Below are 25546 nucleotides of genomic sequence, written 5' to 3'. Positions count from 1 at the left end.
TAAATCCACAAGGGGCAAATTATATTTTATCTATTTTAATTGAAATGTTTATTTTTTAAGTTATTTTTCTTTCAATTACCAGTGTCTCTGATACCAGTGGACAAAAAACAAGGGTTTGACAATTTGCTGATTATGTGTGGCTGTATGAGAAAATCACCAAAGAATGTTATGCAAAACCAAGACTCAGAACATCTTTGGTTTGCCTAATATTAACATGTAATAAACAGATCAGTAAATGTAAGAGCTTGACTAACAATGATTATTGTGTTTGAAATGTTTGCAACGTCGTTAAGTATAGCATCTGTTCGTGTTCAGCTATTCGCGCTTTCTTGTTTACGTTTCAATGTAAACAATAATAGAATTTGTATGATTTATTATAAAGGAGAGGGAATAGGCTAAATAAAGCAAAGAGATTCACTTTGGGAAAATCATTTTTATTAGACCATTCCCGAACATTCTGTGAATGCGGCGAACATGCATTCTGTGCATTTTCTGTCATGTCACTTTGGTCTGTCTGTCAGTCAGAATAAGTGTTGGAGATATGCTGTCACTTCAGTGCTGTGATTTGATGCCATTGTACAGCTCAATAGCTAAAGGCCTGTTGTAATGGAGTGTTGTCAGAAATAGCTGCTTCCTTTGAATTGACTTGACCATAGTGTGCAATTATAAAAGGCACTAACAGAGGTAATGTAACCCAAAGGCAGGCTCACACTCTTTGATTACAAATAATGTGATGGGTCACAAGTAGGCTGCTGTCAACACAGTAGACATGAACAGCAGGGAGGATGCTGTGTTTTCCGAGTCTGTTCAGAGTCCAGGAGGAGGAGTGCATGAGGAAGACGAGTGAAGGCTTTGATCAATCTGTCTCTTTCAGGCTGCATGGTCTCCTGAATTCCTGACCTCTCTCGTGGATCCATTTATTTGACACTAACGGATAGGCAATGAGAGATTGAAAGTATGAAATTTGTCAACAAAAGTTGATATATGTCAATATATGTATAACCATGCCTTCAGAAAAGTAACAGGGTTGAGAGTTTAGAAAAGTTTAGAAAGCTTTAGATGGTTGATAGTTTGATTTGGCACTATGAACAATTTGCTCGGATGCACAAATTATTAAAAAACTTACTTTTATTTAATACATTATTTACCAAGGGAATTCAAGACTTTTAAATTATGTATTTACGTCAACTACAATCTGCTTAAATTCTAAAACAGCCAGAATTACTAGTAAAATAAAAGTAAAGAGTTCTCCTAATCTGACATTAATAAATATTTGCTCAAGTGCATAAATTACTAGAGAAAGGAAATTTAATGCTGATGGTAACATAGTTGACAATTTTCCACAATAATACATTATAGTAACACAATTATTAAAAAAGGTTATTAAAAAAAAGAGAAGACTTTTATTTGTGCTTACTTGCTGAAAGAATGAAGATGTCATTAAGTGTTTTTTTTTTAATTTATGGAATACTACATTATTTTAACAATGGATAATTATGATGGTAACAGGGTTGACACATAACCAACTTCAAGACTTTTAAATGGATTTTATCAACTAATATGTGCTTATTTGTTAATACAGCATGAAATACTCATGAAGAAGGTAAAGAGCTAGATAGTTTAATTTGACATTATTAACTAGTTGCTCAAGTGCATAAATGATTAGAAAAATAATTTAATGCTGATAGTAACAAATTACCATTTAAGATTGTAACAAACCTAACACAAACCTACAATATTAGTTAAAAGTTATAAAAAAGCGAAAATTTGCATTTGTCTTCACTTCCTGAAAGGATAATGAAGTCATTAAAAAATTGCTTTCATTTATAGAATAATACAATATTATAATAAGCAATAATTATGATGGTAACAGGGTTGACATAACGCAACACGATTTTTAAATGACGGATTGTCAAATAAAATGTGCTTATTTGCTAATACTGCAGGAAATACAGGCAATCCTCAAAGAAAGAAAAATTAAAATAAAGCTGATAATACATTGTGTCTGAGACACTCACCCCACTTGTTTCCCACCAGTACTGGACAAGCTGCGTGTCTCGTGCTGTAATCTCCCTCTCCGCTGGGAAAGAGATTATACCAGAATACAGCTGTACCCTAAACACAGACACAAAAATGTTAAGTGATAATTCTTAATAGAAAAGGCAGTTGTACCTATAACCTATAATACTGTCTATTTAAACAAATAAAGCAACACCCATGACATATTTTCTGTACCTGTTTCTATGGCTTGGTGTTTTGGCAGTATATACTGTGAAACAGCAGAGTTGTGTCAAACCGTACAGTTTAGTTACCTACGGTTACCGAGTTATGTTGCATACTAATATAAATTAAAGTGAAGCATTTAATACACATCAAATTATCCTAAATAGACTCTACTACATGGTCATCCCTAGTGAAAAAGAAGTGTGCTTAATTGTACTGAATGTGCACTTGTAGTGTACTTGAACTCTTAAAAGTATACTTAAAAAACTGCACTTGCAGATAATATAATATTAATGAAAAAATGCCACCAAAGTGTACTTAAAGAAAGTGCACTTTAATGACCATTTCTTAACACACTTAGTAAACTTTAAAAAATTGCACTTTGCAATAGTCAATTTAAAAGTTTTACTTTAGTGTATTTAATAATGATTATATTTAATAATCTTTTGTTGTGCTTTAAAGAAGTAAACTTATTTTGATGTGTTGACACATAGTAAAGCATGCCAAGTACTTGATTATAATTTTACAATTTAACTGTAGTATGTATTTTGATATTACATTTAAACTTAATTTATCACAAATTCAAATTAAGTTATAAATATTTAAATAATGAAATAAAAAAATTAATAGAAATGACATTAAAGTATATTTAAGTTTACCATAAATGCTAGTACATTCAACAGAACTACTGTCACGTTTTGCCTTTGTTTTGTTTTCATATTGGACTTTCCGTTACCCGTTTCCTGTGTTCCTTAGTTCCTGTCAGTTATTATTTGCCATGGACACTAATTTAACGATCACACCTGTTGAGTCTTTGAGTTAATCATCACTGTGTATTTAAGTTCCTCATTTCTCTTCAGTTCCTTGTCTGGTATTGTTTGTGTGTTACACGCTGTTGCTTGGCTACTCGTCATTTGTGTTGTTTATATTAAAAGGATACTCCACTTTTTTTGGAAATAGGCTCATTTTACAACTCCACAGTTGAGTTTTACCATTTTCGAATCCATTAAGCCGATCTCCGGGTCTGGCGGTACCACTGCGTCATATCATTACACCTGCTGCACTCATGGTACGGCAGCAAAGTTTCTTGATTATTACGCAGGAATGAGAGTATATTTCCTAGCCATATCAGCCTAGAAAATTGCAACTTTTCATTTTCCGTCGGTCTTAGTACATGATGTAACTACAGAAGAGTCAAGTTTTAAATAGGAAAAATATCGAAACTCTTTGGTCATTTTTTTGAGAGAGATGCTAATGGTCTTGTCCGATTCAATGATCTATGCTAAGCTACGCTAAAAGTGGTACCGCCAGACCCGGAGATCGGCTGAATGGATTCGAAAACGGTAAAACTCAACTGTTTAACTCTGGGGGAGTTGTAAAATGAGCCTATTTCCAAAAAAAGTGGAGTATCCCTTTAAAGTTACTTTGTTTATAGTTATTCTGTGCTCCATCTGTTCATCTTCTTGAACCCTGTGGTGACATTAACCACATTACCACAACTGAAGTAACATATTACATTTAAAGATGCACCAAAGTCCTATAAGTGGGTCGGAAAAAAAAACCTCTTAGGTTGCATTTAATATAAATTGAAACTATAATATATTTTCATTTAATTGTAAATAACATGCAATTAGGTATCCAAAAACATTAAAGTTCACACTTTTGTATATTATTTTATTTCTGTAATAAGTACTCATTTTAAAAGTATGTTAAACGTGTACATCTTTTTCACAAGGGCAGGTAATATATAAATCACTTTCGCAAAGAATTTCTAAACTCAATAACACAGCACCTTCATTGGCTTTACTGCAGCTCCAACTTCTGGAAAGACAGTGGCTCCCCCTGCTGGTACATCACTCATCTGCAACAAAGTGGATGTTTTACAGGGAATTTTATACCAAGTGATAGCAATAGCAGAGCCAACCCTGACAGGACAGTCACTACAATAGTAGTCGATCAAATCCTACTCACATAGAAAAGCCAGGTCGCTATACGATTCCCTGTGCCCAGCTCTTTAAAAGCATCTGGTTCATCTTTCTAGTGGAAAAAGCATATTAAAATGGTACATATTGTATATAACTTGCATGCTTTGCAACATCAAATACTTAGTGTACGATTAAAGAGCTTTGTATTTACCCGTCCAAAGTCAAAGTGGGGCTCATATTGTCCTCCAACACCATAATTCGCCACCTAAGAAGAGATAAAGTTGTACATTGAAAGAAACAGAACTGAAATATTCTCAGTCTCCTGCATTAAAGGCCTCATGAACACAACCTGTAGTTCTTCTGCTGTTTTGACATCGAGGCCTGTGATGTCTTCTATGCGCTGATTTATGTGATCCACAACCGGATGCTCATAGGCCGCCAACCACGCGCTGACAGAAAAGACAATTAATAACATATTGGCTCGTTATTCCCACTGAGAACTATTTGCAAAAGTATAACGGGGTTTTTTTCTGTTTTTACATGAAAACGAATATAATGTGAGTTGTCCAGTGTAAAGCTGCAATGAAGTAATGCAATGTTTATTATAAGATATTAGTATGTGATATAAAATTTTAGTATTGTTAATATGCAGAATGCAGGGGGAAAAAAGTAATTAGAATGCGTTTGCCCACGCAAAACTTATGGATGCTTGTTTATAAATAAAAATAAATAAAAAAAGGTACTTGCTCAATTTTAGCACACAAATCTGACTTTTTCTTAGAATTGTGAGATAGCTTGCAATTGCGAGGTATAAACTCACAATCGCGAGAAAATAAATCAGAATTGTGAGATAAAATGTCACAATTACTTTTTTCATTTATTTTGCGGTGGAAACAAGCTTCCATAAAAACTCGCCACCACTAAGCATGTCAAAAGTGGCCACCCTTCAAATTAGGTTAGATTAGATTAGATTAGGAGATATGTGATATATTCATGAACTTGTTTATCAGTCTGTGAGTTATTGACAGAAATGAGTTTCACCTCAGTGTTTAGCTGATGTTTTGAAGTGTGTGAGCGGTGGCTAGGGTTACTCAAACACTTGAAATTATTTACAAAGGCAGCATGACTTTAAATAGTAACCTGTCAAGTAGAATTCTCTATAATGAGAGGCACCCATGCAGTCCGTAGTCTCTTTTCATCAGATATGCAACTATCATGTGTTTTCTCAATTAATATAACAGCGTGTTGTATGAAATATAAAATATAACACATTAAAACAATATGAAGACAAATAAAAGACCATCATGATCCCTGAAGTATGGAAGCTTGTTTCTGCCAAATAATGCAAACATTTCTCACAATTTAAACTTTATTTCTCGCAATTGCAAGTTTACATTTCACAATTCTGAGAAAAATAGCCAGAATTGAAAGTTATAAACTCGCAACAGTGAGAAATAAAGTCAGAATGGTGAGATATAAACTTGTTTATAACTCGCAATTCTGACTTTTTTTCTTAGAATTGTGAGATAAAAGTCCCAATTACCTTTTTGATTTTTTATTCTGTGGCGGAAACAAGTTTCCATACTGAAGTGTGTAATTTCTATATTTCCCAGGAAAAATAAACTCACTCACTCATTCATTTACTCACTCGAATAATGAATATCTAATTTGGACCCCAATGACTTCCATTGCATGGAAAAAACTTTTCAAAAAAATAAAAAAAAGAATCTTCTTTTGTGTTCTACAGAACATCATACAGATTTGGAACTAAAAGATTAAGTAAATGATGACAGAACATGTATTTTTGGTGACCTATCCCTTTAATGCTTTTTAGATCCTAGACATTATTTTGTGCTTTTTGTACATCATTTTTATACATGTGAATCAAGATAAATATGTCTGTCTCTGCAGCCTGGTCACACTATTCACTGTTTTATAGACTGAGGTCCACAACGAGGATTCTGGGTAAAGAGAGAAAGGGGGAGCAGACAGATGTGAACTCTGCGCTTTATCTTTGACCCCTTACCTCTTGGAGACTCTGTACTGGGCGGTGGTGAGTTTGCCAGTTTGAGGGTCATGCACGGTGGCACGCCTGAGCTAAAGAGCCAGCACAGAGAAAAAGAGAGGAAATAGAAGAGAAAGGTGAAAGGTGCTGTTGACACACAGCTTAAACTGAACTACACCAACTGCGGACTTGGACTGCATGGGTGGTTTATGTTTATGTGACATGGTGTGCAGTTTCTGCCTGAGTCGAACTGCTACAGGTAAAATTGATAAGACTAGGGTGTTCACTGATTACGTACCTGTTGTGTGTAAAGAAGCAGTGGAAGAGTAACAATCCCAAAAGCAAAACAAACAGGGATATCTATTTATTATGCATGGTATTAACGCAAACTTGTAGGGCTGGTGGATGGTATGATGGGATGAACTGTGCTACAGATCTATTGTGTCACTTTATAAATAGTGAAAGCACTATGCTCACAAGGCTGCATTTACTTAATCAAAAATACAGAAATATTATAACAGGTTTTTTATGTAATTTATTCCTGTGATAACAGCTGCATTTTTAGCATCATAACTCGTCTTCAGTGTCACATGATTCTTCAGAAATCCATTTAATATGCTGATTTGATGCTCAATTATAATTGGTTATCAACTATTAATAATGGTTCTTATTATTATCATCAATGTTGACAAATCGTTGTTGCTGCTTAATATTTTTATATTCTTTGATAACTAGAAAGTTCAAAAGGTTCTCTTTTTCTTTCTTAAAAACAAAAAACCACAAAAAAAAAAAAAAAAAAAAAACACACTTAACCCAAATGTGTGTTTCCAAAATATTCAGCAGCACAACTGTTTTCAACATTAATAATAATAATAATAAGACACAAGAAATGTAAATAATAAGAATGTTTCTTAAGCACCAAATCATGTGACACTAAAGACTGAAGTAATGACTCAATCAAATAGAAAACAGTTATTTTAAATGGTTAGAATATTTAAAAAATAAAACTGTTTGTAGTTTTGCTTGAATAAATGCAGCCTTCGTTAGCATAAGAGACTTCTTTCAAAAACATTAATAAATCTTAATTATTCCAAACTTTTGACTTACTTTTGTTGTTTTACTTGTTACAAACGTATATAATATATACACGTGTACGAATGACTTTGGTCCACCCACCCATAATAAGCATGTGACAAATATCCCCGTTGTCTGGGCTCTTGTTAAAGTTGCTTTTCCAGCATGCAGTAGGGGGGAACTGGTGTGTTGGCAGTTCTACAGGCCAACAGAAGCCTTACCTTTTACTGATGCGATACTGAGCCGTCTCTAGCACACCAGTAATGGGGTTGGAGATAGTGGCTCGGCGCAGCTGTTGAGCCAACCGGCCAAGAGGACACAAGTTACACAGCAGCTGTAGTCTTATAGGCTGACCACATGAGCTTGAGCGCAGGCCTTCTGACTCTGTATGAGCCCTTGATTAAACTCTGGACTAATAAAATGAACCCTGAATAATGGAGGTTACAATACTCTAAGAAGTTTTATCATAATACAAACACTCCAAATATAGGAGGCTTTATATGCTTATTTATATGCTCTTCAAGTATTACCAAAGAAAGAAGTGAAAATGCCTGAATTTTGGTTTATGCTTTAGTTGTCTTTCACTTTAAATTGGAACCTACTAACATGGATAAAGCATCACATAAAAGCAAGGGTTTTTGCTACACAGTGTCATTGCAGAAATACTCTATTCACAGGCATATTTGTCATTGTTACTGAATGTGTAAGATAACAGGAAGGTTACGCAGATAAAACGAGTTATGATAGGCTATCATGTGTTCTCATTATGGTAGCTGCCATTAAAGGTCAACCACCATTGTGTAGAAAAATCGCTCATTACCACTGATATGACTGGTGTTTTTATCTCATTCGAAGGGACATCATTTTAAACATGTTTGTCAAAAGTATTATTATTATAGGTGAAATTTTGTTACAGTGGAAAAAAATTATTGTACAGCTCCAGAGATTATAAAGGGTGGGTTATGTGATCGCTTTCTGTATACAATTTAAATCACAAATTAAATAACAGATTATTTTCATGCTACTAAGAGAAACAATGTGAAGTAGACAATGTGAAGACTCTTTCTCGTCTCACTAACGTGCCAGTGGGCGGGGCCAAACACGCTACGATGTAGAAGATTGATTTACTTCTGCAGACGCGGTCTTTCGATGCACTATTACTTCATAATATGACCAAATCCGTAACTTGTGGTTTGAGCTTGGTTTCAATAAAAAACTAATAAGGAAGATTTGAGTTCTAAAACTTACAGGATGTTTTTAGTTTTTCTTGATTGCTTAAACATTTCTTGAAACTATGCCTCGTATTCTCAAAACTATAAACACAAATCCATAACGTCTCACCCAATTCCCCAAACATCCTATGTTCAGGTCAAAATGAAGCTCTACACTCAAAACCATTCACTCTGAAAAACCCAATTTTGCCCTCAGACAGGACACACAAGCCCTCAAAATCACACACACTACAACATAGTCTAAGACACTGGTACAATAAATTCAAAACAACATTTCCAAAACTGGTAAGTTATGTTGCTTGTGGTTCCCCCCCATCACAAACCTTTTCACATGATGAACACAAAAGACACAACCAATGGATACATTGGCACATTTTTATTCATTCATGTACTACACAGTACAACACACACACACAAAACATTTTTTTTTTATATATTTTTTTTACTACAGTAAAAGAGCACACACAAACCATATTCTAATATGGAATTGTATTGGAATGGTAAAGAGTGTTGGTACGTGACAGGAGGGCCTCCACTCAAGGATACAATATGATGAACAAGTCTAAGAATGTTCCACGTATGGTTGAAATACCATCATTGGCCTAGAAAGATAACATTCTGGGAGTCAAGACTATAAAGGAGAAAGGATGCCCTCCCTTCACTGTCACACTCTGCAACCACTCTGTGTGACTGTATGACTGCTGGCCTTTTCTTGCAAGAAAATACACCTCATCAAAGACTATTGGAAATGTTTGTCTCTTATTCAGTGACCACCACACCTCCCTGAAGGTTCTCGAGGCGACGGTAAAGCGACTCAAATTTGGCCTTACTCGTAGCCCAGCCTCCCTCATAGTCATACCATTGACAAAGACATGGGCAACTAGAGTGACTTGAATTTCATCTGAGACTGCTTGTCTTCTTGCCCTTGCCCTTCCTCCTCCTCATTCTTATCCCTCCTCGATCTCTTCCTTCATGTCTTTCTGGATCCATTGTTCCAAAACTCAAACTGATTTGGGCCCTTTTATATATCTATTGAAGGTTCTGATTGATGTGTGTTAAATTTTGACTCTTAGTGTTTCCACTTGGGTAATTGTGTGCTAACTGAGCTGAAGCTGTGCTGACTTGAGTGAACAATTTTGAATGCTAGTGCTTTCTAAATGACAACATGGTCTAGGCAATGAGAAATGAAGGGATTTGTGTGTAGAGTTTTGCAGTGACAGTTCAACAAATCTGACTCATGTGTCAAAACAGGGAATAGCGTTTATAGTTTAGGGAAATGGGTGTGCTTTTTGATAAATGGCATTATGGTTTTGAAATTTTAGATCAACACACGGTTATAGTGTTTAAGCAATCGAGAAAAACTGTAATAGTACAATGTCCTCTTGCATGTCACAAGATCAAGAACAATTGATGATTTCTCAATTCATGACCCCTTTAAATGTTTAAATTAGCATTAACTAAGTTGTATAAACGCTGTACAAGTATTATTCATTGTTAGTTTAAATTAACTAATGTAGTTAACAAAAGAAACTTTACAGTAAAGTGTAACCAATATTTTTACACACACACACACGCACACACACACGCACGCACACACGCACGCACACACGCACGCACACACGCACGCACACACGCACGCACACACGCACGCACACGCACACACACGCACACACACGCGCACACACACACACTCTTGAACCGATGTGACTTATCAGGGTTTTTTTTTTTTTTCAACAATGCAATTTTGTCCTGGTGTGATGTTTTTTCCAGAAAATGCAGTGCATGGCCAAAAGGAAGTGGACACCTGAACACCACATCCATATTCTTGATGAACATTTAATTTAAAAACAAATAAGGTAAACAGAAGTTCAACCCTACTTGCTTGATGCGCGAGAACAAACCTCATTGGTTTCCTCACATTAAGCAAGCATGTTGGAGCTTCCAATTACTGTCCAATTTTTGATGTGCTCCATGTATGTGCGTTGATCAATGTTAATATGTAAAGCAAAGGCTAAATTAAATCGGTTAAATCATAAAAAGCGACCGTGTCTCTTCAGAAGACTTGTATTTTCAATTCATATAAATCCTTTATAATGTCTTTATGAACTTTTTGATGCATGAAAGTCTGGGTTGTGAGGACTTTCAATGGATGGAAAAAATGATCAGAGAAGAATTCAAAATATCTTAATTTTTGTTCCTAAGATGAACAAAAGTCAACACGAGGTTGAGGTCAACGTGAGTAAATTATGACAGAATTAGAATTTTTGGGTGAAGGGACCATCACAGAAATTACTGGACTAGGGGTGTTGTTAATGGCATTTTGCCCATTAATAGTATACATATTTATAAACATTTTAATGTGTATAAAAGTTGAACTCACCCTCGGTTTGGCCAGTTCCTTGACCTTCTCCATTTCTTTTTCTGTTATAATTTCATGGTAACGAATGATACGTGGACGGTCCCATTCGTCCTCTTGTTTCACCGGGCCGAGCATGTAAAACGGATGTCTGTTATTGTTGTAGTAACGGCAGAACAAACGGCTCTGTCTGCGAGGAGTCTGTAAGGATGAGATTATGTATATATTATGTACATTTAATTTATATCTTGTGCAAGACAAATAAATTAGTTAGTGTTTCATGTTCTCTCACAGCAGGAGAAGTAAGTTTCAATGTGCTGAACCAGGCACTGCCATAGCAAAACCCATTCACTGACTCCCAAAAGCTGCATAGCAGAGCATGTGGGTGTTTTTCATGAGTTTTGTATGCAATATGCATTCAGCTGTGGTGAACTGAACAGACAAAATCAGATTTGTGCCATGGCCACATTACACACCATGGTTGTGCATAAATAATGAAAAGTCCTGTCTTTAGTATTACTTACCTCAAATACAGAAACCACTATAAATAAACATACTAGGTTACATCAACACAGTAAAAAACAGCTGAAACTGGCTGAAAGAGATGACTAGTCCCACATTGGTCCCACTTTATATTAGGTGTCTTTAATTACTATGTACTTATGTAAAAAAATATATAGTAGGTACAACATACATATTGTGTTCATATTGTATAGCAAAACACTTACTGCTATTGAGGTGGGATATGGTTTTAAGGGTAAGGGGTAAGAGAAGTTTTATTAGTGCAATATAAAACATGTATTTACACAATAAGTGCATTGTATTCAATTATTTAAATTTTATTAGTAGTTAAAGACACTTAATATAAAGTGAGTGTGACATATTAAATGACTGTCATCAGCTAATGCATCAGTGTTTCGTGCTCAACGTGACATTCCAGTGTATATGTATATTAATGTAGCAGTTACAGTATATTAATAATAATCACCATTCTGAGTCCTTCTCCTCTACATAGCTTCTCATATTTCCTCTTCTCAGGGAGATATTCCATCTTCCCAACCTCCTTTTCTTGCTCTTTCTTACTCTCTTCCTTGGGGCTCTGCTCCTTCTCAGCCTTATTCTGTTTGGCTAGCTGGTAGTCAAAATACTTCAGGTTCCCAAGTGCTCGCTGGTGCTCAGGATCTAGACAGCAGAGATAAATGTTAAACATTTTGTAATAGTTTAGAAAACTGATAAATACCTCGAATGGCTCAGAAATAATATTTCAACTCGCAGATCATGATATGATATTCTGGTCTCCTTTCTTCAATGGCATGTGAAAAGTATGTGTAAATATTGCATTGTAGGCCACGTCCACATTAATCCTAATTTTTCTCAACATCTTGGCCCTCACACTGAGACAGCATTTTTGTCCAGCAAAAACTGAGCTTTTTGAAGACGCTCTCCCAATTAGATAAATTGAAAACGTTTTCTGCAATAATATTTTTTCCGCGTTGTAGTGTGGACTATGGAAGCTTGTTTTCACCATAAGAATAAAAAAGGTAATTGCACTTTTTTTCCCCTCAGAATTGTGAGATAAACAGACAATCGCGAGTTATAAAGTCCGAAATGTGAGATACAAACTTGCAGCTGTGAGAAATAAAGTCAGAATTGCGAGATATAAACTCATTTCTCCTTTTTCTCAGTTGAGAGTTTATATCTTCTTATTCTGACTTTATTTTTCTTAACTGATTTTTTCCCCTCTCAGAATTGTCAGATATAAACTCGGAATTGACAGAAAAAAGTCAGAACTGTGAAATAAAACGTCACAATTACCTTTTTTACTCCATAGCAGAAACAAGCTTCCATTGTGACATGTGACACATATTGTACCCGTATTTACCTATGGTTGTATAGGCATTTACTTTCTAGTGTTGCTAAAGATAAAAGGACGCACCACAGTGTAGTGGTATATAAAAAAAATATCATGCCAGAAGACTATTATTATACATGTTCTCTCTGCACCATCTCAGTAAGATTTTAATCATTTTTTACGCATGCACAGCAATGTGATTTAAAACATATTCAGATGTTTCAGTGTGGGCAAGCAACTTCTGGAAATATCCTTAAGATCTTAAAGATCCTAGTGTGGCCAGAGAGTGTTTTGAAATGAAAACGCCATTTTCAAATACATCCAGATGAATGTGGACATAGCCATAGTCTTGTAGAGCAGACTAACCCACAGTGAGCAGTCTCTTGGTATATTCCAGAGCTCTCTCCAGCTCCCCCTGCTGGTAGACGGAGTAGCTGAGGTAGTCCAGCACGGTCGCAATGTCAACACTGGATTCTTCTCCTTCATCCAGTTGCTTGAGTGCCTGGACCATCCATAGCTCTGTGTGGTAGTAGTCTGCATCGGAGTAGGCGATTTTTCCTAGCTCAAAACAGTCCTCTACCGTCAGGGTGTTTTTAAATGGCAAGCCTGTGGTAACACCTGCAAGAACACATGCAATGAGATGTCATACAAATGCAAAAAATGCATATCTGAAGTATGGTTGGAAAATATTTAGACTGATCTTTCATGTAGGTCACACTCACCAGGCAGGTTTCCAGACGAGATGGTCTGTGTGTCCAGTTGATAGGTGTCCTGCAGTCGGAGGAGAGCTTTGGCTGCACCGTTCTGGTCTTCATCATTAGGGAAATACTGACGCTGTATGGTCAGGTTTGAGATAAAGCCTAGAAGAAAATGCGGTTATCTTTTCATAAGAAAAACTATATCTAGAAGAAGAACATCTGTTTTGTTTTTACAACTGCTAGGACACATTTCTCAATACTTAGGTCACGTTTTCTTTTTCTACTCCTCACATAGTTCTCCTAACTTTTAGCTTGGTACAGCAATAATTTCACATCTAAAATGCACTAAAACTAGCAAAACACTTCATATATGTCTCAAATCAAGCCATTCTTTCGTAACAATAGCAAAGGTTTTCAACAAACACACTTTGTCACTCATAAAACAGTGACCTCAAAACACTGACAACAGGTAGCACTATACAGTGTTTTCTTTTGTACATTTTCTTTACAAAACAAGAATGACACTTTTTAGTGTTTATAATTCACTGCAGTCAATTTTGCATAGCCTATATTACATGGATTACATTAAAGAATAAAATATTGGACCTGAATTTTCCCTAAGTTTCTTTTGCATAGATGGTAATGTATCTGAACACCTACACAGCTGTTAGTCTTTCAGTCTCATCTAATATCTTTGACAGCATTTCATTTTTTAGATTTGGAATATATTTCTATGTGGCATTACTGAAGAAATGTAGAAAATTGCTGTTTTGTTCAGTTTTGTATTATGTTAGGTTTTGAACTTAAGTAACGTGCAACTGCAAATGTGCAAACTGGCCTGTAGGTACATTACTTTATTAAGAGAATAATGTTATTTGAAAACCGTTGAATGAAGAATTGAGAAATGGGTCCTAGCGATTGTGAAAAACTGTCATGGGTTAAATTACAGTGATACTGACCATCAGACATGTCCTTGAGCACTAGGTCTTCCACTTCACCCCACTCTGTGTTTAGTCTCTTCATGAGTTTAAAGGCATTGACAGGGTGACCCAAAAAACCCTCTGGGTCCTGTGTGGCTGTGGATGTTAAAACATCAAGCTTCTCAGCCCACCTGACAACACACACACAGTGTCCGATTCAGAGTGGCTTTATTGTTGTCATGTACAGCTTGCACACAGTGCCACAATGTTCCTCCAGAACTTTGCATAAAAACAACACCAAACTATAGCAGACAGACTGAACTAGACAACACAGATGAAATAAACTAAATAAACATTTAGATTAAGTAAGAATTAAGTAAGTAAGTAAGAATTAACTAAATTAAGTAAGGAACTTATTTAAGGACAAGATAAGAGTACATAAACACACAGGACTACATGCGTGCAAAAGTGTGATGCATAATGCTATGATCACAATCCTAGATAAATATCTACTGTTTTACATAAAATATGCCAACTGTGAATATCTGCTCCACACTATTGTGATCTAAAATTGTGTAATATGATATCAGACACGGTTAATGGAAAAGGAGATGAACCACTTGTAGAAAAATGAATATGAAAAATCGTAAAGCTTAATATGGCGATTGGCTACTATAGGAAAAGATGTCCCACCTTTCAATAAAAAATATCGATCATCTTATTGGCAAAAGCCTCATCTAGTCGTTTCACTCAAGATCACACACGTGCACTGACTGGATCAGAGTGAAAATACTGTTTAGATTTTAGCTAAGAAAATAAGTTTATTATATCATTAGAGGTGTAAATCATACGTTTTATCATTCTATGATCTGATACCTGATACCTCAAAACATAGCACAATACAATTATGATTTGATTAGACTCAGAGGCCTGCGGTTAATATATAGATATTACGATATTATGGTCCTTTTTTGCACAACCAGTTATTTTTATTTAACCAAAATAAAACAAGAAAATTGAACTCTAAAAAATTGCAAATACTGCATCTCAATTGGGACATCCACAACGAAAGAGCTTTTTAAATAATACAGAACAATAAATAATGAAAAAAGATGTGACTAACAAGAGAGTGTCAAAATAAAGGTGCATCTTAAAAATCTATATTGATTTTTTTACGTGTCGCATTGATACATCAAATTGTTAGTTAGTCATTTGTTTGATGCATTGATTCATACTGATGTATCACTACAAATATACTAAATATTGTCCGATTTTATTGACATACATAATTGGAATCAATAGAATGTATCTTAGCCAACAATTTAGAAGGTTTCTGTCATGTCCCGTTCATAAATCTGTTACTGCCAATTCAAACTGATAATAAGTTATACTTCTTGTTACACTTATACTTGTTATATGTGTTGTATGGCTCCGGTTGATACTGTTCATAGATATTACTCACTGTTTCACCTGCTCCAGTTTGCTTTCCTCTGCTTTGATGTAGTCTTTCAGTGACGTCACCAGGTCTTTTTCTGTGAACAGCAGATCTGTCATGTGACCTGCAAACACAGGTTAAACTGAGCATCAGTGATTAAGAGAATGACCTGTCTAGTTTTCCATACCTGTCAGTTGCATGGTAAATGTTTATGAACACATGTGTTTAAAGGAATTGGTTGCCTGTTAGAACCTGTAGGAGCATTTCAATCAAAAATGTATAAAAAGTTGATAAGGTTGCATACCGATGGAAGTGAAGAAGTCATTGTGAGCAGAGGAAGACTTTAGCAGAGAGATGAGTAAAATACAGCACACACTCATAACTCCCATCTTTATCCTGTTCCACACACTGCCTAAAAGAGAGAAAAGGAGATTTACATTATAAACTGTTACATAGCTCTCTGAAATGCTTGATTCTGATTGGTCAATTGTGTCAGTGAGTGGGAAAGCCCAATATTTTTGTATAATGACTGCGAAACTGTATATTTGACTGTGGCAGGGTTATTATTGTTAACTAAAACTTAAACTAAGTTAGACATTGAAATAAAATGTAAAATAAAGAATATAGATTAATCCTTAGTAAAGTTACGGAAGGTATATGGATCCAATATACTGTTACACATGTGTTTTCTTTCTCAACTGTTTACGTTTACTTAGACATCCAACAATGTCCAGACATCCAACTAAAATTTACTTTTAGCTTCTGACCAAGGCTGTATCTCAATATTAGTTTTACTTGATCTTAGTGCTGCGTTCGATACTATAGATCACACAATACTCTTAGATCGACTACAAAATTATACTGGTGTTCAAGGACAAGCATTAAGCTGGTTCAAATCATACTTATCTGACCGCTACCATTTTGTCTATTTAAATGAAGAAAAATCGATCATAACTCCAGTAAACTATGGAGTGCCGCAGGGATCTGTGTTAGGCCCTCTGTTATTCTCAGTATATATGATGCCACTTGGAAATATTATAAGGAAACATGGAATTAGTTTCCATTGTTATGCTGCTGACACTCAAATCTATATTTCATCACGTCCAGATGAAAACGCTAATTTATCCAAATTGACAGAGTGTGTTAAAGATATAAAAGATTGGATGACGCGTAATTTTCTTTTATTAAATCCAGACAAAACAGAGGTACTAATCATCGGTTCAAAAAACCGCCCACAAAACCTTTCACAAAACAACTTTAACATCGTAGGATGTCCTGTTACTTTATCCTCTACAGCAGCGGTCCCCAACCTTTTTTGCGCCACGGACCGGTTTAATATCAGACAATATTTTCACGGACCGGCCTTTAAGGTGCGGCGGATAAATACAACAAAATATAAAAAAAATTAAAAAAATGTTTAAATATAATAATAAACGTGAATCCAATGTGTAGGCTTACTTGCAATTTTATTAGCAGGGTACTCGTAATATCGCGCCTAAAGACAACTGAGAAAGCCTGAACACAAACAAAAAGCCCCCCAAAAGAAAAAAATCTCCATGTTTACGGTGCTGATGCGATGTAAGGGTGGCGCTGCCAATAAAGCACCTAAAAGCTGTCACAAAGAACCGATTTTAAGAACCAAAATTAATGATTATGAATATGTAAAATATAGCAGGAGACATTTTAATTGTTTAATAATAAACAAGTGTTTTCTGTGCAAAGATGAAGTTGACAATGCTGACTCGATCTTCGCAGTATGCCTAGTGAACGCGCCAGAGAGAAATGCACATTTCATACGAATTACATAAGCAGAGAACAGTCAGTTTTCTTTTGTTTTGAATTGTTCTGTTTAAAATTAGACATTTCAAGCTTTCTATGTCTCAGGTCTGTGAGGCAAGTAGGCTACCTTATACGCTGAATTTCGGTTAATTTATGAGATCAGCTCCAGTTCACGCGCCCGCGCCTCCGTGTCCTGATTAAATATTTTCTATTATATTTACTTCTTATTAAATCCTGGCAATTGGGTGATGAAACATTGATTAAAATTAAGATACAATTAATACAAAACGAAATACAATTTAAAGACAGGCTTTTTGCTTTCTGTCTGAGGTCTCTGTGAAAGTTTTAAAGCAGTCTTTTTGTGCCGCTTTCAGAGCGCTCACGTTTTTGTGAAATAGGCTACATTTCTAAATTAATGCGACTTATAGTCCAGTGCGACTTAGGCTATATTATGTTTTTTCTTCTTCATGACGCATTTTTTTACTGATGCGACATATACTCCGGAGCGATTTATAGTCCGGAAAATACGTTAAGTTATATATTCTTTCTGTGAGGCCCGGTACCAAATGTCCCACGGACCGGTACCGGTCCGCGGCCCGGGGGTTGGGGACCTCTGCTCTACAGTAAAAGACCTGGGTGTTATACTCGATTGCAACCTGTCTTTCGAAAATCATATTTCGTATGTTACAAAAACAGCCTTTTTCCACCTTAGAAACATTGCTAAGCTACGTAACATGCTATCAGTTTCTGATGCAGAAAAGTTAGTTCATGCATTCATGACCTCGAGACTAGATTACTGTAATGCTTTATTAGCTGGTTGTCCTGCATCCTCAATAAACAAGCTACAGTTAGTCCAGAATGCCGCCGCTAGAGTTCTTACTAGATCAAGAAAATATGATCATATAACACCGATTTTATCATCACTGCATTGGTTACCTATAAAGTTCCGTATTAATTACAAGGTATTGCTACTGACCTATAAAGCCCTAAACGGCCTAGCTCCAGTCTATTTAACGGATCTTCTATCGCCCTATAATCCATCGCGCTCTTTAAGATCACTAAATTCAAGGGTTTTGGTCATACCTAGGATATCCAGAACCACCAAAGGAGGGAGAGCATTTTCACATTTAGCCCCAAAACTCTGGAATAGTCTTCCTGATACTGTTCGTTGCTCAGACTCGCTCTCCCAGTTTAAAACAAGATTAAAGTCGCATCTCTTCAGCCAGGCATTCATATAATATTTTTAATCTTACAGTTCAAACTACAATCCGGCCTCTAGTTCATAAATGCCAGAGGAGAACTGGCCCCCGACTGAGCCTGGGTTCTCCCAAGGTTTTTTTTTTCTCCATTGGGTCACCTGATGGAGTTTTAGGACACCATTAGGTCACTTGGTGGAGTTTTTCGGTTCCTTGCCACTGTTGCCTTTGGCTTGCTCAGTTGGGGATATTTTGGGGATATTTAATTTGATTTCATCGATCAATAAATTCCACTAGAAACAAACCTTGTTGTATTATTTTAATTTAATACTGTGAAGCTGCTTTGATACAATCTGTATTGTGAAAAGCGCTATACAAATATACTTGACTTGACTTGTTTACAAGGACATTTTGACATAATTTTGTGTGTATTTGTCCGTTCAAGCGCAGTATTCATGCATTATATGTATAGTATGTATATGTATAGCACAGAAAACAATGTGAGAGTGCAGAATTAAGTTCACTTTCATGTCTTCTTGTACCCTGGTAATCCAGAGTTCTCGCGAGAGCACAAGCTGAATTTGCTCAGCGAGTTACTCTGGTGTCGAGTAATGATGCTCATTAAATATGCCCCTCGATCTGAGCTGCACCAATCACATCGGGTTATCTGATATAGGCGGGCCAGAGGCGAGATGACGACAACGATGTGACGTCGAAGTCATAAGTAAACATTGCAAGATGCCTATGGATGAACACCAGTTGTTTGAAACGGCTTTGGCCGCTACAATGAATGAGTTAGACTTGGCTTTTTATCGAAAACAGAAACAGAAGACGGCACTCAAATCGTTCCTTTGCAAGAAGGATGTTTTTGCTGTTTTGCCGACCGGATACGGTAAGAGTATAATCTACCAGTTAGCTCCGCTGGTAGCTAAGTGTATGGGGTTTATTGTTGTGATTGGTCATAGTGTTATCCAATTGCGTGCAGTGAGATTTTCAAATGCATGCTTGGTGCTGCCCCTCGAGCTGGCCGATTTTCATTAGTCGACGCCAGACCATTAATCTTTCAGATTTAGGTCTGGATTTCCAGGCTAGTCTTCTTGCGCTTGAATGGTTAAAAAACACATTAAAATGCGCACACAGGAATCGATAAGCGAAATCGAAAATTTTCATTTTAAAACAAGTATCTAATTCCAGAATTGGAATCGATTTTCAATTCCCAACCCCAGTAAAGTGTAACGTTATATACGATTTACAACTTCAGCTTGTAACTATCAATAACAGCAAACTGACAAAACTGCCATCTTGTATGCTTTTCTGATTTTCTGCACTCTACACTGTTTTTGAAAATTCTGCTGAGTTTTCACCAAAATAATGTTATCTGGCTGACTAACACAGACAAGTGGAGTTGTTATGTTCCCATGGCCTAGATGGGAACATTAAGTCTGAATGAAGAATCACAAGTATTTTCTTGTGCCAGTAAAGTCAAATATACACACAACATACCAGAAATAGAGTAAATCAGGAACTGACAAAGAAAATCTATTGAGCTCAACAAAATATTATCACAAAAAAAGGAAGTCTATAACCCACGTGTGTGTTGCGGAAGCATTCATTAAATGGACAGTCCACCCAAAAATTTAAGTTCATGTCATTTGAAACCTGTATGTTTTCTTTCTTCTGCAGAACATAAAGATATTGTAAAAAATGTTGGGAACCAAACAAAATTGACTTCATTGACTACATCTACAAATTCTGTCATCATTTACTCACCCTCAAGTGTTTACCCCTGTATGAATTTCTTTCTTCTGCTGAACACAAATGAAGATATTTTGAAGTATTTTTTCCTCCGTACTATGGAAGTCAATGGGGTCCATCAACTGTTTGGTTACCCATATTCTTCAAAATATCTTCTTTTGTGTTCAACTGAAGAAAGAAATTCATACAGGGGTAAACACTTGAGGGTGAGTAAATGATGACAGAACTATCCCTTTAATATACTGCATTATATTCATTTTGCACAATGTTGTCACCCCAAAAATGTGATGCCTTCTTTACCGCTGGTTTCGAATCTGTGTGCATGACAGCGTCATCTGTGTACGTCACATTCAAACGTACACTTTGGTCAAAGTGGTATAGAAGATGCGTTTAAATGTTTTCTTATCAACCAATTAAAATCAGCATACGCCACATATTTTACTACAATAACTCTTATTCGCATCAATTTGATCAAAGTATTGCATTTACATGAGATAAAGTTCAAATATTGGTATTATAATGGTACATGTAAACTTAGACATTGTTTGGAGAAAAACTTATCTTTTTTTGTGTTGCACAGAAGAAAGGTTTGGGAAAAAAACATCAAATGAAAACTTTCATTTTTGGGTGAACTATCCCTTTAATTAACTTCCCACAGCTGCTGAATGTATTTCATCAGTGAGGCGTAAAGGAACTTGAGGCACGACGAGTTGTTCTGTGCCAGACAGATAGTCCGCTCACAACACCCCGCTGCTGGCACTGTGAAAGAGGACAGGGCTGCCAGCAGCTTGACAGCATTCAGTTAGCCTGTACCTTCAATTTATAAATAGGGCAGAACAACGAGCAGATTGCACAATCTTCTTCCTTCGCTGCCCTTTTTTTCTTTTCTTTTATTGGAAAGCTGCTGCATTCACCATGTCTTAATATGTCTAAATATAGGCCTAATATACTAGGCCTATGCATGTTATCCATCTTAAATAATAATGCAAGTTTTAGAATTAGTGCATCCCAAACCAAGTGCACAGACAATAGCATGCAAAGGAATTCTGTAACAGAGGAGGAGAGGAGGCAGTTCAGTTTAAGCAGAGATCAACAATGAGGATTGTTTTCCTACTTCAGATCGGCTGGTAGTTCAGGTTTTTACTTACCCTGACACGAAAAAAAAAAAATCTCTCTATATATATATAGTACCAGTCAAAAGTTTGGAAACATTACTATTTTTAATGTTTTTGAAAGAAGTCTCTTATGCTCATCAAGCCTGCAGTAAAAAAAAAAAAAAAACAGTAATTTTATGAAATATTATTACAATTTAAAATAATGGTTCTCTTTTTTAATATACTTTAAAATGTAATTTATTTTTGTGATGCAAAGCTGAATTTTCATCAGCAAGTACTCCAGTCTTTGGTGTCTTATGATCCTTCAGAAATCATTCTAATATGATGATTTATGATCAATGTTGGAAACAGTTGTGCTGCTTAATATTTTTTTTATAACCTGAGATACTTTTTTCAGGATTATTTGATGAATAAAAAGTTTAAAAGAACTGTATTTATTTAGAATATAAATCTTTTGTAACAATATACACTACCGTTCAAAAGTTTGGGAACAATAACTTGTTTCTTTTTTTTAAAGAAATTAGTACTTTAATTCAACAAGGATGCGTTAAATTGATAAAAGGTGATGGTAACGATTTATATTGTTAGAAATGTTTTTATTTTGAATAAATGCTGTTTTTATGAATAAATGCTGTTAACGTTTTACTCGTCAATGAATCCTGAAAAAAGAATTCCCAAAAAAATATTAAACAGCACAACTGTTTCCATCATTGATAATAACTGAGTATCAAATCATCATATTAGAATGATTTCTGAAGGATCATAAGACACCAAAGACTGGAGTACTTGCTGATGAAAATTCAGCTTTGCATCACAAAAATAAATTACATTTTAAAATATATTAAAAAAGAGAACCATTATTTTAAATTGTAATAATATTTCATAATATTACTGTTTTTTTTTTTTTTTTTTTTTTTTTTTTAACTGCAGGCTTGATGAGCATAAGAGTCTTCTTTCAAAAACATTAAAAATAGTAATGTTTCCAAACTTTTGACTGGTACTGTATATTTTTTTATATAGGCTATATGATGATGGAAAGATGTGTATGATGGAAAGATGGATTTTTTTATTCTGATTTTATTGATTGGTAACAGCCCTTTAGTGTCTTATAACTCTAATTGAATTTATAGATATAATTTAAGAATTTGTATACATTTAATAAGGTTAGGGAAAAAATGCCCATAATAAGGGTAAAAATGCCCTGGATATCAGTTTAAGGGAGAGGATATCACAAATATGCTGATTTAAATAAACTGACAAAACACTATTGAGAACATTGCTTCAGAATACATTAAACGTATCCTTTTTTTTTTTTATTCTTGAGTCACCTAAAAGTCAAAGTCAAGTCACCTTTATTTATACAGCGCTTTTTACAGTACAGATTGTTTCAAAGCAGCTTTACAGTAATAATAATGCAACAAAAGTTTGTTTCTAGAAGAAAATAGTGCCATAGTCCAGCTTAAGTAAGTGCAGTGATGGTTCATTTTTGTTTTTATTTCAGCAGTGAAGTGTATTTAGTGTATAGTGCATTTAGTGTGTAGTACAAGTATGTGAATTGGGATAAAGCCACTGTTGGATAACATGACTCTTTTGAGTATTTGCTTTTTAGAAGTGAAATTGAGAGCATGCTGAATTATTTTTCACAAGGAATCTTGAAACAAATGATTTCAAAACCATTTTATGGGGGATAATTATTAGTTGTGTTTGCTAAGCTAAGGCATTTGAACAGCATCATGGCTAAGTTTTATACATCGCATTCATCAGTTTCAGTTTTTCCGTTAAATTAACATGATCTCTATTCACTTTTGTTAATAAGTGGTTTGAACCATAATAGAGACTGCAGCAGGTTATTTAAGAACAACGCATTGTGAATTTTAGTAAGTTATACATACAATAGGTGTAAGGTTGGGTTGAGCAGCTCACTTTGTTCACATTGTCATTCTCATTTTACCGGTTTAAAAAGCCCCAAGAAAGAGAACACAGAACTAGAGACTAAAGCTTTATCTGTCAGGTTATGAGTGAGTAAGAATATAGGCTTAAAAGAAAGTCAGTCCAAAGTTATTAACCAAAACAAGACAAAAAAGCTGTTCCTCAATAAAAAACTGTGCTGACCGTCGCCTGCCCTGACCTTCACTTAACTTTCTGGTGTTAAAAATCTCAGAAAAGCTAAGCAAAACTAAAAAAGGTTACTAATGCAATTCCCAGCAGTTTTCAAAAACTTGACCATCTGTTGGGGGCAAAAACCGCTTCTAAAACGAGCACTACAGGAATTTACACAAACACAAATAAGACCTGAAACCAGTAGCACACAAACCATTTTAGACTGTGAAAACAAGTGCCTGTTTAAAATGCGTTTTCTTGATTCAAAAAGACAAGAATGTAATCAGAACATACTTGACTAAACCTTTGAGGAACTAGTGTTGACTTGTAGAGAAGGCTTGCCTAAAATCCTGCAGTGAATACACTAAAAAAGCAATAGCCTGGGGTCACGTCAGGGAAGCTTACTGAAGGTGGACACTCATAAGGACTACACCCCATGTAGTAAGGCCTTTTCCTAACAAAAATATTGTTTTCATTATTTACATTTTAAATCATTCTTTAAAATAAATGATGATACATATACAATAAATTGCAGCACTTTAAATATAACAATTGATTCAAATATTTTTCCAATAAATCTATTTTGGAATTTCCTTTAAACAATTCAAGTTTTCAAAATATCTGTGTTATTTTAAATTTTCTTTTTTATGACAATATTACTATTGTTAAAGTATCTCAACTAAACTATTGTTTCAATTTAAAATTATTACATTTTGTCAAACTGAACTGTATAGCTATTAGCTAACCATGCACAGTACTAAAAACGTTTTGCTCACATAAAATGTGGAGCTTCTTCATATAGTAACAGCTACATTATTAGTCAAAAATATTATGACTATCAATCTGACTTTTTAGGGTCAGTCAGATAGAAATACATTTTCAGTGTGCATAACATTAACAAAAAGCTTACAATGGTATTAATATAGGTACCATGATAATACCATGGTATATCATGGTACCATGATACAACAAGAGTCCTTTTCTGTAAGTGTACTTGTGCAAATAGAATGGTCTTCTCTACTGTACAAAAGAAGTTAAATTATTATAATAGGTCACAACAGACGGATGACTGTTATTATTTCCATGTTTTACAGTAACCGGGATATTTGTAAACTGATGTGGACTGAGTGCCACGTCCCTTCCCCTCCCCCAGTACATGACCCAAACACTGTAACTTTACTATACTAACTTCTCACTTCACTGTACTTCACTAGTGCCTCTGTAAATGCGTCTTGTGTCTCTTTTTACCGCTGCAAATGATCTTTGATTGTCTTTAGCATGTTCATATTTTCAGAACAGATCTACAGAGGCAAACATCTAATTATAACGCCAATGGATTATATTAATCTAAATATTATGCTGCTGCTATGTTCTAATAAATAAGTACACACTTGACTTTATTACCATTCATGTTGCAATCAGCTATTGATTGTAGGAATCTCTCCAGTAGGAGAGGGATGGTTGTGATTTTATGAAAGCATCGATTTTTTAAATCAGAACGCAAGAGGGTTTTTCGTCACCTGATCAAACCTACGCAGCAAAATCCCCGGAAAAATAGATATAGTAAAATGTCTTGAGAACCGGCGTTTTAATAGCTAGAAATGGCAGCAAGTTACACTGAACGGGAAAACTATGGAAATATGCAGGGAAATTTCTAGAGTGTCTTGAGCATGTGCCCATAATAGAGAGTATGTTTACTGAAGCGGTTATGTTTACTGAAGCATAATAAGCAGGTCAACTTACTGTTCCTCTCTGGAATGAGTCGATAAAACAAAATCGAAAAATGTTGTTTGGTTAGCTTCTTTCCCTCTCACTCTTCAGCGGTTCGTTCGCAGCAGAAATGAGGAAAAATCTACAGAGGAAAAAGGATTGAGCTGCAGC

The 25546-nt window shown here is 35.3% G+C and overlaps 1 protein-coding gene across 2 annotated transcripts; it reads right to left on the bottom strand.

The window, feature by feature from the left end:
* Window positions 1–78: 78 nt before the first annotated feature.
* Window positions 79–25541, bottom strand: p4ha1a (prolyl 4-hydroxylase, alpha polypeptide I a). Of its 2 annotated transcripts, none has more exons than XM_084435078.1 (15): window positions 25409–25541; window positions 16025–16132; window positions 15748–15844; window positions 14325–14476; window positions 13390–13527; window positions 13034–13285; window positions 11804–11997; window positions 10840–11016; window positions 7449–7519; window positions 4498–4597; window positions 4360–4413; window positions 4195–4260; window positions 4016–4084; window positions 2019–2115; window positions 79–927 (listed from the first exon to the last, which is right to left on the bottom strand). In XM_084435078.1, exons 2-15 carry the CDS (start codon window positions 16107–16109, stop codon window positions 857–859), a joined length of 1623 nt encoding a protein of 540 aa, XP_084291204.1. In that variant the 5' UTR covers window positions 16110–16132; window positions 25409–25541; the 3' UTR covers window positions 79–856. The 2 variants fall into 2 exon arrangements, with proteins under 2 accessions (XP_084291204.1, XP_084291205.1); XM_084435079.1 differs by lacking the exon at window positions 7449–7519 and adding an exon at window positions 6175–6245.
* Window positions 25542–25546: the final 5 nt, after the last annotated feature.

This window comes from Rutilus rutilus (genome assembly GCF_951802725.1).
Source record: "Rutilus rutilus genome assembly, chromosome: 16".
Lineage (NCBI taxonomy): Eukaryota > Metazoa > Chordata > Actinopteri > Cypriniformes > Leuciscidae > Rutilus > Rutilus rutilus.
Note: the sequence above shows the minus strand (reverse complement) of the source record. Positions and strands in the feature narration are given on the sequence as shown.